This window comes from Mya arenaria, chromosome 7, assembly GCF_026914265.1.
Source record: "Mya arenaria isolate MELC-2E11 chromosome 7, ASM2691426v1".
NCBI classification, from domain to species: Eukaryota; Metazoa; Mollusca; class Bivalvia; order Myida; family Myidae; genus Mya; species Mya arenaria.
The window spans coordinates 57,515,133-57,533,568 of record NC_069128.1 but is presented as its reverse complement, the minus strand read 5'-3'; the positions used below and the strand labels follow the sequence as shown (position 1 = coordinate 57,533,568).

Below are 18,436 nucleotides of genomic sequence, written 5' to 3'. Positions count from 1 at the left end.
AAGTCCGGCAGTCGAAAGCTTACCCATAAACCCCGTTTAAATGCACACGACTAAAGTCAGAAGTGCAGAACAACAACACAAACAAACAACACAGGTCTAATAGAATAAATTAAACAAGGGGTGAATATCAGGGAATGTAAGGTACCGCCTTGGAACGGTCTGCTAGACATTAATTTAATATGGGTTTAAACTAGTGCATGTGATCAACCTCACACATATTTTAAAATAATATGGCCCGTTAAACTTACAAAAAAAAGTTTCCCTTTTAAGTTCATGGCTTTCTCAATAAACATCAAGTATTTCCTTTTTAGTGGATATTGCATCTCGACTTCCGCCGAGGGACCTCAGAAGCATGGATGAAACCAAAAGTAGTCATCGCCGCGATAAGAAGGGTAAAACACTTCCCAGATACTAGTGTTTCCGTTTAAAATTTTTACACAAACTTGCAACCCGGTTTTTTTTTGTCTCATAGGTAGTTTGTGATTTATTTCTTTTTTGTGACATGTCAGAGGGATACCATCTTTGAGAGAGTATATCAATTGATTTGGATGAATAAATTACATTTAAAGTGGCCCCGTGCTCACTGTTGAGTTTAGAGTTGTAGCCATTTTAAATTTGTCTATCAACAAGACGGACTCGAGAGTGACTTGCTAATGTTTCGAAACAATCCGTCTAAAATGAATTCGTATAGACATAATAATAATTAATAATTACATAATTACTGTAAGCATCTATTCTGAGTAAGACTAAGGTAGTTAGGACAACTAGTTGTTTATAAAGACATAATATATCCTTTCATCGTAAAATGGGCAGTATATAGTGAGCAGATATCTCGTTCAATGTTTGTTTCAGCATATACATATTGAACTGAACTGATTAAACGCTCATTGAATGTTTAAGAATATCTGACTACCTGACTTGTTATCGTAGATTCAAAAGTATTATCAGGGGCGAACGTAGGCTTTAACCCTTTACCAATACCTGTATCTCCGAGTTAATACACAGTTAAAGGGACTTCAAACTTAATAAAATAGATATTAATTAACAATCTTAAAATTCAGATTAACGTAGACATTTCTTAGATTTTATCAATTCTTTATAATGTAAAAAAATATAATTGAAAAAAGACAAAAAAGGTAATTTTAACATTAAAACTTCGTTTGCTTAATAAATACAATTAATAAACCTATAATTGTTTGTTTGCTATATTATTAGGTTATTAAATGGTATGACTAGTTAGTAACTAAGGAAAAAAATAATTAGGAATGAACTTAAGATGCTTTATGAATATCAGCACAGGTTTCTTTCTTTATATATTTAGCTTTTCATTTTCTTTTTATGCGACCACCGGGACAATCATGTCGGCTTTAAAAAGGCACAATTTATATCGAGAGGATATATTTATCGATATATATTAGAGGTGCAAACGAATGGCAAAATTGATATTCGAATATTCGGTAATTCTTTCGATCGAATATTTGATTACCAAAATACGTATTTTAGAAGATGTAGTAAACTACTATTGGACTCAGGTATTGTACAACCAGAGAGGCAATATATCCTAAAATCCATTTCAAAGCACAAAATTGTATCTAAACATGAAAACAGTTTAAATCACATATATGCAACAATATTATTGTAGCACATGGCAATCAAGTCATCACATCGATTTGCGTTATGTTGCACAGTTTTTGCAGCGAAGACAACATATTTGTGTTAAAGCCGATCCCTAGCTAGTTATTGTAAAAGTAGGGGGACTTTTTATAATACCCGGCGATATGTCCCTAAATGACACATAACGCGTGCCTAGTCATCACATTCACACCTCTGGCATTAGGGGCCAATCGTTGTAAAAACAAGACAAACGTACTTTATTAACAACTACAGTGATGTAGGCAAAATGTGTTTGTATTCTCTTTGTTGATTTTTTTTCTAATATTCGAATACCGATTTTGACATTCGAATACCAAACGTTTGATCGAATATTCGAATATTCGTTTGCATGCCTGAATTATATATTTATATATACACTTGTATATTTTTATTTGTTACGTTCCGTATCAAAACGCAGTGCTAATTACCCTTTCATTGTAGTATAACTGGTTAAAGCACTTAAAATGCACATGTTTTATAATAAATACCATTTAATTGATACACTGTTTGTTTTATGGTATCATTTTAACATCGCGCAATGATAACAGTGATGTGACGTAAGCAGAATGGAAAACGGCAGTATTGCATTGGAGTAGAATACGGACAGCCGTATTTTGCGATAGGCTTTGCGTATGGATTTATGATAGGTTTCCTAATTAAACAGAAATAAGCCTGTAAAAATAATTTGTTTTAAGTATGGTGCCCCAGTTGAAAAGGCGCCAGTTGAAAAATACTATTTTATTTGTACAAACATGACATGTATTTTTCCTTTGATTATTAAAATCATTTAGCATAAACGTATAGTGTGCCGCTTTAAATCTACCTGGTGTACCTGATAAATATATACGATACCTTCCTGTGCCCCTTTAAATCTACCTGGTGTACCTGATAAAGATGTACGATACCTTCCTGTGCCCCTTTAAATCTACCTGGTGTACCTGATAAAGATGTACGATACCTTCCTGTGCCCCTTTAAATCTACCTGGTGTACCTGATAAACATATACGATACCTTTCTGTGCCCCTTTAAATCTACCTGGTGTACCTGATAAATATGAACGATACCTTCCTGTGCCCCTTTAAATATACCTGGTGTACCTGATTAATATGAACGATACCTTCCTGTGCCCCTTTAAATATACCTGGTGTACCTGATAAAGATGTACGATACCTTCCTGTGCCCCTTTAAATCTACCTGGTGTACCTGATAAATATATACGATACCTTCCTGTGCCCCTTTAAATCTACCTGGTGTACCTGATAAATATATACGATACCTTCCTGTGCCCCTTTAAATCTACCTGGTGTACCTAATAAATATATACGATACCTTCCTGTGCCCCTTTAAATCTACCTGGTGTACCTGATAAATATATACGATACCTTCCTGTGCCCCTTTAAATCTACCTGGTGTACCCAATAAAGATATACGATACCTTCCTGTGCCCCTTTAAATCTACCTGGTGTACCTAATAAATATATACGATACCTTCCTGTGCCCCTTTAAATCTACCTGGTGTACCTGATAAAGATGTACGATACCTTCCTGTGCCCCTTTAAATCTACCTGGTGTACCTAATAAATATATACGATACCTTCCTGTGCCCCTTTAAATCTACCTGGTGTACCTAATAAATATATACGATACCTTCCTGTGCCCCTTTAAATATACCTGGCGTACCTAATAAATATATACGATACCTTCCTGTGCCCCTTTAAATCTACCTGGTGTACCTAATAAAGATATACGATACCTTCCCGTGCCCCTTTAAATCTACCTGGTGGACCTAATAAAGATATACGATACCTTCCTGTGCCCCTTTAAATCTACCTGGTGTACCTGATAAAGATGTAAGATACCTTCCTGTGCCCCTTTAAATCTACCTGGTGTATCTGATAAAGATGTACGATACCTTCCTGTGCCCCTTTAAATCTACCTGGTGTACCTGATAAATATATACGATACCTTCCTGGGCCCCTTTAAATCTACCTGGTGTACCTAATAAATATATACGATACCTTCCTGTGCCCCTTTAAATCTACCTGGTGTACCTGATAAAGATGTACGATACCTCCTTCCTGTGCCCCTTTAAATCTACCTGGTGTACCTGATAAAGATGTACGATACCTTCCTGTGCCCCTTTAAATCTACCTGGTGTACCTGATAAATATATACGATACCTTCCTGGGCCCCTTTAAATCTACCTGGTGTACCTTATAAAGTTGTACGATACCTTCCTGTGCCCCTTTAATCTACCTGGTGTACCTGATAAATATATACGATACCTTCCTGTGCCCCTTTAAATCTACCTGGTGTACCTGATAAAGATGTACGATACCTCCTTCCTGTGCCCCTTTAAATCTACCTGGTGTACCTGATAAAGATGTACGATACCTTCCTGTGCCCCTTTAAATCTACCTGGTGTACCTGATAAATATATACGATACCTTCCTGGGCCCCTTTAAATCTACCTGATGTACCTGATCAATATATACGATACCTTCTTGGGCCCCTTTGAATCTACCTGGTGTACCTGATAAATATATACGATACCTTCCTGGGCCTCTTTAAATCTACCTGGTGTACCTGATAAATATATACGATACCTTCCTGGGCCCCTTTAAATCTACCTGATGTACCTGATAAATATATACGATACCTTCCTGGGCCCCTTTAAATCTACCTGATGTACCTGATAAATATATACGATACCTTCCTGGGCCCCTTTAAATCTACCTGATGTACCTGATCAATATATACGATACCTTCTTGGGCCCCTTTGAATCTACCTGGTGTACCTGATAAATATATACGATACCTTCCTGTGCCCCTTTAAATCTACCTGGTGTACCTAATAAATATATACGATACCTTCCTGGGCCCCTTTAAATCTACCTGGTGTACCTGATAAATATATACGATACCTTCCTGTGCCCCTTTAAATCTACCTGGTGTACCTGATAAATATATAAGATACCTTTCTGTGCCCCTTTAAATCTACCTGGTGTACCTAATAAATATATACGATACCTTCCTGTGCCCCTTTAAATCTACCTGGTGTACCTAATAAATATATACGATACCTTCCTGTGCCCCTTTAAATCTACCTGGTGTACCTGATAAAGATGTACGATACCTTCCTGTGCCCCTTTAAATCTACCTGGTGTACCTGATAAAGATGTACGATACCTCCTTCCTGTGCCCCTTTAAATATACCTGGTGTACCTGATAAATATATACGATACCTTCCTGTGCCCCTTTAAATCTACCTGGTGTACCTGATAAATATATACGATACCTTCCTGTGCCCCTTTAAATCTACCTGGTGTACCTAATAAATATATACGATACCTTCCTGGGCCCCTTTAAATCTACCTGGTGTACCTAATAAATATATACGATACCTTCCTGTGCCCCTTTAAATCTACCTGGTGTACCTAATAAATATATACGATACCTTCCTGGGCCCCTTTAAATCTACCTGGTGTACCTAATAAATATATACGGTACCTTCCTGGGCCCCTTTAAATCTACCTGGTGTACCTAATAAATATATACGATACCTTCCTGTGCCCCTTTAAATCTACCTGGTGTACCTGATAAATATATACGATACCTTCCTGTGCCCCTTTAAATCTACCTGGTGTACCTAATAAAGATGTACGATACCTTCCTGTGCCCCTTTAAATCTACCTGGTGTACCTAATAAATATATACGATACCTTCCTGTGCCCCTTTAAATCTACCTGGTTTACCTGATAAATATATACGATACCTTTCTGTGCCCCTTTAAATCAACCTGGTGTACCTAATAAATATATACGATACCTTCCTGTGCCCCTTTAAATCTACCTGGTGTACCTGATAAATATATACGATACCTTCCTGTGCCCCTTTAAATATACCTGGTGTACCTGATAAATATATACGATACCTTCCTGTGCCCCTTTAAATCTACCTGGTGTGCCTAATAAAGATGTACGATACCTTCCTGTGCCCCTTTAAATCTACCTGGTGTACCTAATAAATATATACGATACCTTCCTGTGCCCCTTTAAATCTACCTGGTGTACCTAATAAATATATACGATACCTTCCTGTGCCCCTTTAAATCTACCTGGTGTACCTAATAAAGATATACGATACCTTTCTGTGCCCCTTTAAATCTACCTGGTGTACCTAATAAAGATATACGATACCTTTCTGTGCCCCTTTAAATATACCTGGTGTACCTGATAAAGATATACGATACCTTTCTGTGCCCCTTTAAATCTACCTGGTGTACCTAATAAAGATATACGATACCTTTCAGTGCCCCTTTAAATCTACCTGGTGTACCTGATAAATATATACGATACATTCATGTTTATCAAATACTGGGACAGTGATTTAACTTCCTCTTTCGTTTTCATAAAAAGTTCATTTAACATGTCCATACGTCTGATAGAATATTTTCACTTATAAAGTTGTATAAGTATTATAAATAAATTAAGTTAAGAAAGATGATATAAAGTTTTTGTTTTATTGGTATTTGTGAGGATGTAGGAATACTTACAAACCATTCTATCGACGTTGTGCTCTTTGTAAGTATTTAGATCGGCTAGATTGCGATCAATAGTTTTCCTTTTGTAAATCAATGTGAATAACATTTGCGATTGTTTTATTTGCATATTCACTTTGTTTGCATGATTGAGTTACATAAAAAGTGTCTATTCTCCAGTAATGAAGTGATTGATGTCATGAAATCATTCTTATTATGTTTAGCCCATTCTACATATTTACAAGCTAAGTACGATATGCGTTAACATAAATGTGATGACATTTAATATCAATATTTTATCAGATTGTTTTATTTTCACAGCAGGAAGTGGAATGTCGCGTGACAAGCACATGGTTGTTGCAGCCATAGACTTTGGTTCAACGTATTCTGGGTACGCTTTTCAATTCCGGGGATCCGATAAGGTAAGTACGCATCAATGAAATGCATCTGGCAATGGTGAAAAAATTAAAAATATTTGAATTGCTTTTATTATTTAAAATGTAACTTTGTAGCTTTTAAATAACAGAACATTGGTTGTTTTTAGACTGAAGTTTTGAATTGTTAAGCGTTGTTTAAAATGACATTCCTATTCATAATTAATATATACACATGTATAACAAACATATGTTTTGACTGATAAACCTCCAACTACTTTAATGCATTAATCGAAAATAGTGATTACTGATATTGTAACCGTGAATTTGATAGCAGAAAGCACAAAAATATTAAATGATTGGCGAATGCTAAAATATCGTTGTCTAGTATAGTCTCATAAGATAGAATTACCGTGTTTATGCTCATTTCTTTCAAAATCAACTCCTTCATAAGAACCACTGTATTTGACATTTATTCATCATTTTGGGGATATTTAAACAATATTATTAATTGTGGTAATCTTATTTGGGAGTAATAAGCAATGTTATTTGTGAACATCAATTTCTTTTATTTAATACAGTGAATCAGTTATGCGTTTATGGATATTAGACTACTGATAACACTTTTTGGCGAATCACAATAATTATTTATGCAAAATTTACTTCATATTCAACTTTCAATGACGACTTAGACTTTATTACAACCTTTCATTCATTTATATGCAATCACCAATCCATACTAGTTGGGTTTCAGGTCCCCCCCCCTAACAACACCTGAGCACGTTCTGGCGCATCCAGAATGACAGCAATAGTTTACGTAAAGTTATTCACAGTCGATGTGAAATAATTATAGTTTAGCCTCAACGAACCCTTAAAAGCCGAAATCATAATTTCAGATATGTACAGTTTCAAATTTTCATGGGTCCACAGTTACATACAAAACCCCGACCGTCATCCTCTTTGACAAGGATAAGAACTTCAACTCATTCGGATATCAGGTAGTTATTTGTTGAGTATTATTAAAAACAAATTAGAGTTGATGTGGTTTAGTATATATTATATTTTTCCATTTTTGTTTAAATGCAATTCATTTCATTGCAATTTCATTGTTCGTGAAACAGTTCTAGTAAGAGCATTTAAATTGAATTTCATATCTTCCAAAATTGATACTTCCTGAATTCGTTTGTGTTTATAGTTTAAAAAGGCAAACGTGTGGCAAGACCATGTTGTGCCAGGAGAATCAATTCCACTAAAAGAAATACGTAATTTGAGCTTTAATGTCGCCAGTTGTGTCGTCCCTTGCCAGTAACACGCATCAACAACCTGACATTTTTAGGTTAAATGATATTGTAGCAGCGTCGAATGACATAAGCCAATTGCTTTTGAAAACATATACCTGATCCTTTTCATTTTAACTGTCTTGCAGTTACGAAGAAAAAACAACAACGCGTTATCTACATCAGCATTATGATACATACCATTTACAATATGTTGCCTTGCAGACAATGATTTCAAGCTGTTCTTGCTTATTTATGCACTATAGGCAGAAAACAAGTATGCAGAACTTGCTGAAGAGGAAAAAAACGTTGGGTGGCGAAATTTCCGTTGCTTTAAAATGGAACTGTATAGAAGTAAAGAACAGAGGGTATGTTTATGATATTAGAAAGAACATATGCCAACAAATAGATATGACGTCGCACCCGCGGTGTAATACAAATGCATTTTATCTGAACTATATCGAATGAAGCTTAAATATCGTTTAAGGATGTTGAAGTTGAATTATGGTTCACTATATACTCGTCATTACAGGGTGGTTTATCTCAATTGTACTTTTGTAAAATGCAAATATAGTGTCAGTTTATGACATTTCTACCCCTCCGAACATATTATTTGTGAATAGGAAAAGTATTGAATTAAATGATCTTCAATGTAAAATTAGAACATTCATAGTTTTGAGGTAAAACACTATTATCTATAATGGTAAGAATTTTTCCTTGAAAGGCATGTCTCTTTCATGGTAAAGTAACGCACATCAATATTGCGTGTATTATCAGAGTGTTGCTAAACCTGTCATGTACTGTTTATGTTTAAGCGGACATTAAATGTTGTTCCAAAATTGAGATATTTTTTCAGTGTTTTTGGCTATTAAATAACAAAAATTATACTTTAAAAGTTTAGCAGAGAACATTGTTAGTTTGTATTACTAATTTATGGTACTCAGTGAGATATAATGGTTACATTATTTGTAGCTAGGGCTTCACTCTCGCATGATATGAAACAAAAGGGATTCATTAGTTATATAAATATAAAATATCAACTTGCAGAAGCTGCGTGTAACATCAAAGTTGAAGGATGACCAGGGACAGACAATGGACATAATTGATGTGTTTGGAGGCGCCATCAAATTCCTAAGAGAGGAGCTTTTGAAAACTCTCAAAGCAAATGCCCCACGCTTTGAAGAAAATGACGTCAAATGGTTGATAACTGTTCCCGCAATCTGGGAAGATGCAGCGAAACAAATAATGGTACTTGCAGCTGAAAAGGTTTGTGGCCAAAGCATTTAGTTCAAAACGATACAGATAATAACACATTGCAGCATCATCACATAATCAATAAATTCAAGAAAACCTGTAAGTATGGGTGAGCAAAATATGCCTTTAAATGGTATAGTGAAATTCGGTTAAAACATATTACAAACTGAATGCGGGATAGAAAAGTCATGGCATAGGCCTTACCATTATTCTTGCTTCTTTCATAATCATTCAAAATACGTAACTGTATCAAATTGATATTAGTTAATTCTTATGTTTCTATACTGTTTCCATGTAATAATATTTAACGTGTCGGCTCTTGTGTTACATATGGAAATACATGTTGTCTTAAAAAATATATTGAACTAAAGATTGTGTCCTGTAAATATGTAACAAGTATCAATATTAAAATACATTCTTTACAATTTCTTATATCGATACCAACATTCAATGCAGTATAAACATGTCTGTATATAAAGTTTAATATATACTTAACGATAGACACTTCAAAAAAAACCACAAGCAAATCACACACGCATCAAAAAGCTCATACAATGAACGAATTACCACCTTGAAACGGTAAATGAAACACGAGTTATTGAACACGAGTTTATGCCATGCGCTATTATAATTGAGTGTTATAGTCGTTAGTAATAGTTAGATGACATAAAGTGAATTCCTAATGATCAAGAGAGACTAGTGAGCGTAGAGTTCATGTTATCTTACTGACTTAGAGTTCAACCTCATGGGCTGATAAATTGCCGACGCAAAATTGGACTCAGGGAGTGTAAATCGGATGATTCGCAGTACCTTCAAACACGCGCGAAAGTTTAAATTCTTAATGATTAAGTATTCACCTTATTGGTTGCCTATCTGCTATCTTATTACTAAAAAGTTGTATTTTAAGACATTATAAACATATTTAAGGCTGGGATAGCACGTGAACACCTTCAGCTTGTCTATGAACCAGAGGCGGCCGCTATCTTTTGCAAGAACGAGTATTCGACAGCAGTTGATTCTCGACAAAAGGACATCTTTAAACCTGGCAGCAACTTTATTCTCGTAGATCTTGGAGGTATGCTTAACTTACACAGTCAGAAGAGACCAACTGTAGAATTTAATAGTCATATTCCATTTTAAGTTATTTGCATCTGTTTAATTTGCTACATAATTTATCTGAAGCAGTCTTATTACCTTCACACAGCTGTTACTTCTTTTTCAGTTATTAAATAAAGTTAAGTAATCGAATTTTAACACAATATTGCATAAATACGTGTTTTATTAACAAGAAAAGTTCATAAAGATGAAATCCAGTTATTTTCATACGCGGCTGCCGAGATCTTCTCTGTCCGTCAAAAGAGATCACAGTGTAGACGATGGACCTATACATCGTTATTCTCTTTATTCGGTCACACATTTGATTTATTCCTGATACCATAATATGGCAGTTCGGCCATTTGTTTTTAAGTGCGTTCCATTGTAATTACAATTAACTACAGCTTTGATGAATTGATCTCGTGAGTATATGTAGATCACTGGATGCAGTTAACCGCTAGAACGCTTTATAGTAATATGCTTCCTGAAAACAACGTGTCCTTGTGACTAAAGCTTGGTGCGAGTGTCTTTTTCATTAATATGATAAACAAAAACAGTTGTTTGAATGATGACAACTTTAGCTGTACTGATGGCAAAATCCATTTTACGAGAGTTTAATGAATTTTCTATATTTCTTTATATATCGCCAATATCTGATGGTAACATCCGTCAAATTTATTGCCCGAATTTCCTGATATATCTTGAGCGTAACAGGTATAAATATTGAACTTTATTAAGCCAAATTTCTTGCGTAAGCTATTTGTTATACCATAAACATGAAATATTGTTATTTCAAAAGATTTAAAACTCTTTAAAAGGTGAAAATTACTAACTGTAAACCGAAACCAACAAAGCCACCACAGCTGGATCCTATTATAAATGGCTTTAGATTGTTGGAGTGACTCTATGATAGAAACTATATTAACTTTTAACATTTAAAAGGTTCGTAATTGTCTGACCAGTGTTTTGTTTCGTATTGCTTAAGGAGGCACAGTTGACATCACTGCACACAAGGTAAATGATGATGGGACTTTGGATGCCCTTGTTCCGCCATCAGGAGGCCCTTGGGGAGGACACAACGTCAATAAAAAGTTATTTGAGGTACAATATACCGCCCTATTCGATTTGTATATGAAGCAGTATGGCTTTCCCTGACAATTTATTTTATTCAACTGATACCGAACCTTTACATTACATGCTACCTGTTTTATTGTTAGGCTCTAGGCTGCTAGGCCTGCAGACTATTATAACCGTTTATCGGAATCTACCTTCGGCAAAGAGTCATAACATTTTAACAATTGATGAATTAATGCGCGCACGGGCGTTTCAACCCAAGCGCTGTTAGAACTGCCATGGTCAACAACTTTAGTTACATATCAATCTGCTCTTATAATTACGTAGCGCGTTTTTCATGAGTAGCCTGCTAAGGTAGCGCTATAATGAGTATATGTAATATGAAGTGTACGAATATGCTGCATAACGTAGTTACGCTGTTAAAATCATGGAAATAATTTCAGAATAGTTTCAAAATGAACGTGCACTGAATCAAAATAAATCCAATCAATAAATAATATCGGTGTTTACATTCTGAAATACTCGCGGGGATCTAAAACTATCGGTTAAAGAACAAATCTAGGTCGTCGGTTTCGGACAATTTTATTCCCCGGAAACTTATCCTGAAACTCAGAAGAAAATGGGAGGGGGGAAATTGATCGAATTGAAGATTTGAACATTTTTCAAAATTAAATCAAAGCAAAACCTTTTAAATGAAAATAAATTATTTGATTTTTTTCCAATAGTCAGGTTTTTTATGATTGCTTTACATTCATAAGTACAGTTTTACCACTTGATTTATTTGTGTAAGTAAATACTAACAATCTTTACTAAATGCAAGTTAAACTTATTTACACATTTACAATTAAAATAAAAGCACTTAAAACGTTGACGTGCTTTCAGCCTGCTACGTTATTTGAGTATATTTACACCTCAACTTCCGTTCCTTAAATGAACTGCCTTTCGGCAATTGCGTTCATCAATCGATGAACGCAATATCTTCGGATATGTTCGGATCGTAATTCATTGCATAACAATATAAATGAATGCTATTGATCTTGTTATTGGTTGTACTGTGTCTGCAGGTCCCGTAAAATATAGATCAACATTTTAAAAAGTGTTAGTTTATTACATTTATATCGGTACCAGAAGTGTTTCAATTTTACGTTTTAAAGTGATTTCAAGTGGTTGATCTTTTCCCGCGTTATTGTGACTTCATTTGAAAAAAAAGTTTCCGGTTATAGTCGGGTCGTTCTATTTACAGAATGGGTAAGAACGGATTAATGAAAGGTTTTCTTAAATGAAATGAAGTATTTTTTTAACAATTCTTGAATGAAATAATGAACTAGTGGTGTAAATATAAGGAATGAATTGCGGGGTTGATGTCATTATCGGGGATATGAACGCAATTGGGTTGGTCAAAGTACGCGTGGAGTCCTTCGAGCTCCACACACATTGACCAACCCGATTGCGTTCATACCCCGATAATGACATCAACCCCGCAATTCATTCCTTAAATAGTCATGTTATGAACAACACGAATGGAAAGTATTTGAAAATGTATGTTTGTCTCAGTAATTTCAAATCAGAGTCTTGAGCATGATGCATATGTATATTAATAAACACATGATATAAATCTGTTCATTTTGAGTGACAAAGGTTGGGAACTATATTAATATACATCATTACTTAAAGGGAATACACAGTATGTGGGTGATACTATCAAAGTAAGTTTGTGGCAGGATTCTGTCATTGTAGAAAGAGACCTTAAACAAAGACTTTATCAACATGTCAATTTGTTGGATGCACATGGTGAAGCGAGCATACCCTGGTAATAAATCAAATACGATTCATCTTTGTAGACGCTTTATCCATGGCAGTGCATTGTTTATGCAATCAAGGTTCTAGATAAGGTTTAATATTAATTTGGTTCCACTCTATACTTGTGTCATGTTTTGGGGTATTCCACAAAATTAACAGAATTTGTGAAGAATTTATGAGCACTGTCTTTAGATGTTGGTGTTAATTTGTTTTACAAACTTTATGACTATACTCACGAAATATAGCAGGCCGAAAGACTTTCAACCATTTGACATTTGATTTTATTGCTATAATTTGGATATGGCAAACTGAGTAACTTGACCTGAACGTACAGTGGTTTGCCCGTTTTGAGTATATCTTTTTATAACAATTGATGTTCTTCATCTCCTATTGATATCATTTTAAATTTTTAAATATTCATGTAAAACTTTAGAAACAAGCTCTGTAGCCGAAAGTTTAAATTAACCCCGTTTAATGGTACAGGACAAAGACATAGAACACACAAAAAACACAAACAAGAAGCATGGGGCATGTTAAAGCAGCATGGATATGTATACACTGCTTTTACATTGACCCCTGACCTTTTCGAAAGTCGTAGTATAGTTCTAATATAATGAGATTTGGTGAAGCCGAACGAGATTTGTTCTAGCCTGCACAATAACTAGTCGACTTCCGTACATAATCCAATACCTAAAACCAAAGTATGATTCAGATAATCAATATCTAAATCAGCACACGGAAATATACATTCTGAAAAAAGCAACATCACATTTAGTTGTTTTATTACATGCTATAGAATAGGTTTATCTTAAAGAGTGCATTCAAGTGCTGAGAGGCCGGTATGAACAAACGTCTTGTATGATAAATGCCATCGCTGAATAAAGTTAAACATATGACAACAACAATAAAACATAATCACAAGCACGGCTTTGTTTACCCACACAAGTCTATGGGTCTTCGGGTCCGTAAGGGATTTGGACGTTGGTCTGCGCTCACTGCTTTTGTGTCTAGAAAGAATGTAAAACACATCCAAATGGTATACCCAAAAGTTGCCGCTAGCTTGAAATACTGTAGAAATGCAATAACTCCATCTAGAAACATCCACCCTAAAACTTGTAAAACGTTTGGTTTCCTCCGGTGTGAATATAAATATTGATGTGAAAAAAAACCCAGTCCAAAACAGTTATCTTAAAAGTCCAGCAAATAATACCCAACATGGCTTTGGTATAATATCGGTCTTTACGATTTCTTATTGGTTTGCAGCAAGTCATAATATGTTTTTGTTATCAAGACTGAGGTGTTCTTTGCCCTTAGCAAACGATCTTTGACTGATAAGTAGCCAATAAAATACAATTATAGGTTATACATCGAGCCGATTATATTTTAATGTTAATATCTAGGAATCAATTATATTATAATTCTGAGTAAAAGATAAATTTGCGAATATGAATACAAGACGTTCAGGCTTCGTGCGTTTCGCTGATGATCTGAATTATATATAATGCATGCTGGCTTGAATACAGAGAATGAAGTCAAGAACATATTACAATAAAAATTGAATGCCACCTTAGATTAAAAACAAATGGAAATTGAAAGCCAACACCTTTAATTCAAATAACTATTTTAACGTTTTTTAGACCTTTAGAGGCGTGTCATGAAATACTCCTACGCTGTGGTAGTATTTATTGTTTTATAATAGCTTTGTGCTATATTTGAAAATAAACGATCCGTTTTTGTTTATTAAACGACAATCATCACTAGTGTTTTTTTATCAATTATTTTTAAATTAAATTTAAATCAATTTTATATTCGATACATTAATAATTGTGTCTGTATATTTCTTTAGCTTTTGGAAGACCTTTTTGGAGCCGATGTATTTCGGAAATTTTCTGCTGAAGAAAAGGACGAACAACTTGAGCTTGAAAGATCGTTTGAAGTAAAGAAAAGACAGGATGGTCAGTTCAGTATCAAACTACCGGCACGACTAATCGAACTAGCTGGTGAAACAAAAATGAAAGAAATCAAACATTCCCAGAAAGTCTCATTCAGAAAAGACAAACTGTTTGTCGATGCTACAGCAGTGCTGGACATATTCAAAGAAACGATTGAACACACCATTGTTCATGTTAGCGAAATATTGCAAAAGACAGATTTACAGAATGTATCAACTATTGTTTTAGTTGGGGGGTTTGCAGAGTCAAAAGTACTTCAACAGGAGGTTAAAAGTCGTTTCAATCCAAAGAAGTATTTGCTTGTGATTCCTCAGGCTCCTGAACTTGCTGTTTTAAAAGGTAGACACTTACCTAATTGTATAAGACTGATTGAAATTTGTGTCTTGTCCATTTTGAAGAAACAATACGTAATATTTCTCATTGTAAATTACACGTGTGTTTCTGGTCTATAGTCTCAAGTAGAATACATTCGTATTTATGTTTTAAAGTACTGTTTGTTGTGGTAATATTTCGAACACTCTCCATTTAAACATTATATCCAGGTGCAGCTTTGTACGGACTTGACGAGTCTCTCATCCGCTCACACAGAATGCCGTATACTGTAGGTAAGCCACTTATTTTAGTTTTACATCAGTGACAGGCTCAGCTATGTATGTGGCCATTCTAGGGATTGAGTCGGAGTCTCCTGCTTTTGAGTCCCAGTCTTTGAACTCAGGACTTCCTGATTGCCAATCCAGCTGAGTCATCCGACCTTTATAACTAACAAACTCTCTTGCCTGTGCGGGAAAGTTCATTGACCTTATCCCGCGCGCACTCAAATTCATCCTCGAAACACCAGTGCTTAGGAATGTACAATAAAAAGTGTTATTGGCACGGTCTCATTTTTAACGCCAAATATCACAGTCTCCGGTAAGTAAATTGCTAATCCGTATATTAAAACCGGGACCCAATGCTTGCAAGTCCGCTGCTATACTACTCACATACCCATTGACCTTAAGGACTAGTACCGTGATATCATAGATATTATGTTTATCAATATCGATATTCTGGTAACTATTGATATTTTGGTAATTATGTGTTAGAATTATTAATTTTCTGGCAGTTATGTATAAACTGATCGTAATTATGGCAATTCTATTGAGAACATCCGATATTCTGACAATGACATATATTCTTATCGATAATCTGGTAACTTCACATACACGTTACGGCTTCCATGTAAGGTATTTTATCAGCATTATGTATATATATATATAAGGTATTATGCAAATTCATTCGTAGCATCTGAGTAATTAAAGACCCCATTGTTTTGTAGATTAATTACCTGTATGTGCTTCAAATATACCCGCTATACCCGCTATAACATCAAGCGATATCTCATTGAATGGGCTTGTCCCTGAAGTTTGCATTGTATTATTAATGCTCAGTTGAAACCCCTATGGTAAGTAGATTGCTTGAATTGTCGCAATAATACAAAGAAAAGTAAAGCGACGAGCCAGTCAGTCAAACATTTAATCAAAATCAGGTGTCAAGGTCATAAGGCAAGGGCGCAAAAGCCATGAAACAGGGGACACATAACTCGTCATGAAAACCAGAGCATTGCGCTGCGAAATGTGAAGCATTGCCGGTCCATTAAAATTTAAATACATAATTGTTATGCGCAGAACGCTTTGCGATTATGTTAATTCTATTTTACCATAGAAGGCTTTATTTATATACTTTTACACACAGGGATCGACGCAGCTGTTGAGTTCGACGAAGGGCAACACCCTGCAAAGCTAAGGCATTTCCAAAACGGCTCCTTCAAGTGCACCGGTATATTCAAAGTCTTCATTGAAAGAGGAACACAAATTCAACCGAACACGGCGTCCGCGGAACACAAATTTCGTGCCCCAAATCCAGAAGAAGCCGTTATAGAACTCTATAAATCAGATAGGGATGATATACCTACTTACACAGAAGATTGCAGACGTCTCGGGAAAGTTAAGCTCATCTTAATCGCTCCAACACAAGCCGACCAAACTAAAAAGGATGTTAGTACAACAGAGAATCCAATGATAAATGTTCAAATGTATTTTGGTGATACGTTGGTCACTGTAAAAGCCGAAGAGGTTGGAACGAATAACTCAATTGTCGCAGAAATTAACTTTCTGTAATGAGGTAGCTACTGATGATTTGCAAATTACCATATGCAAAGAATAGAGGATTTCTAGCTTTAAATAAACGCGCTAAAGGATATGTATAGCCGTCCCGTGACCATTACTGTATATAAATGTACTTTTCATTATCATGGCACACTCGTTCGGCGGATCACACACACGCACGCACGCACGCACGCACGCACGCACGCACGCACGCACGCACGAACGCAAGCATGCACGCACGCACACACGCACGCACACACGCACACACACACACACACACACACACGCACAAACACTCATCGTAATGAATAAGATTGTTTAAAGTCGTTTGCGCTCAGAATGTTATTTGGTGTAAGAGCGGTAGAAGGAGAGATTTTAGAAAAATGTAATACTGAATGACATTATTGAGTAGCATTACAAAAAACAAAACTAAACCAGTATAACATTTGATTGCATACAGACCCGCAGGCCCTTCATTTGAATTCATTGTATCAATATTTATGCACTTTCTATTTTGTTGGACCCAAAATGTATCTGTACACATTCGGCTACAAATCCTTGTTATCACCCAATCATCTGCAAATTTGTCTATTGTTTGTTACATAACGTTAAAAAATGTTCCTTTCTTTTGTATCATTACGCCCTGTGATATCTGCTTATAATGCAAATAAACTATATAAGTATTACATAAAGCTCATCCTGTTTCCATAAAATTATGTTTGCCCTGTTTGCGTACTTGATATATCACTTTGTTAGTTGTACAATCCTTTAGAACTGTGTAACTTCACACCTTTAAGTTCAGTCATACGTTAAACTCTAAAAACTGTTATTACGAGTTTTCTAACAACATTCCTCATAGTTATCCGAAGATCACCAATATGAACATTTGACTTTATCACATTCGAGTTTTACGTTTATAAAATAACTATTCAAATATCCTGCATTAAGAATTACACTATTACAAGCTAGTAAATGAAACTATGTATATACAATATAAAGTATGTCTTATATTATATAATTCAAAAGATATATAGTTTGCATTATATAATCAGTGAAATATTTGCATTAGGACCTCATTTCATTTCATAGCATTGATAACACAACAGTGTTTTAGACAGTGTCTTTTTATGAATAAGGGATGTTGGCAGTATAATGTTCTTAATATGTGTGCTCATAACTAACATGATACTGCCAACATCCCCTATTCATAAAAAGTTAATGCCCGTTGATATATAATTTACGATTAACAACGTAAAGTATTGCCTGTTACTAA

At 35.1% G+C, this 18,436-nt stretch overlaps 1 protein-coding gene across 3 annotated transcripts; it reads left to right on the top strand.

Moving 5' to 3' along the window:
* Positions 1–331: 331 nt before the first annotated feature.
* On the top strand, positions 332–18,113 carry LOC128240201 (heat shock 70 kDa protein 12A-like). 3 transcript variants are annotated; one of them, XM_052956717.1, is made up of 10 exons: positions 332–392; positions 6,515–6,615; positions 7,464–7,565; positions 8,111–8,212; positions 8,892–9,110; positions 10,026–10,173; positions 11,179–11,294; positions 14,914–15,358; positions 15,562–15,624; positions 16,751–18,113. In XM_052956717.1, the coding sequence occupies exons 1-10, from the start codon at positions 353–355 to the stop codon at positions 17,173–17,175; spliced, it is 1,761 nt and encodes a 586-aa protein (XP_052812677.1). In that variant the 5' UTR covers positions 332–352; the 3' UTR covers positions 17,176–18,113. The 3 variants fall into 3 exon arrangements, with proteins under 3 accessions (XP_052812677.1, XP_052812679.1, XP_052812678.1); XM_052956719.1 differs by lacking the exon at positions 332–392 and adding an exon at positions 6,059–6,236 and having other exon boundaries at positions 6,518–6,615; positions 16,751–18,110; XM_052956718.1 differs by lacking the exon at positions 332–392 and adding an exon at positions 6,059–6,236 and having other exon boundaries at positions 16,751–18,105.
* Positions 18,114–18,436: the final 323 nt, after the last annotated feature.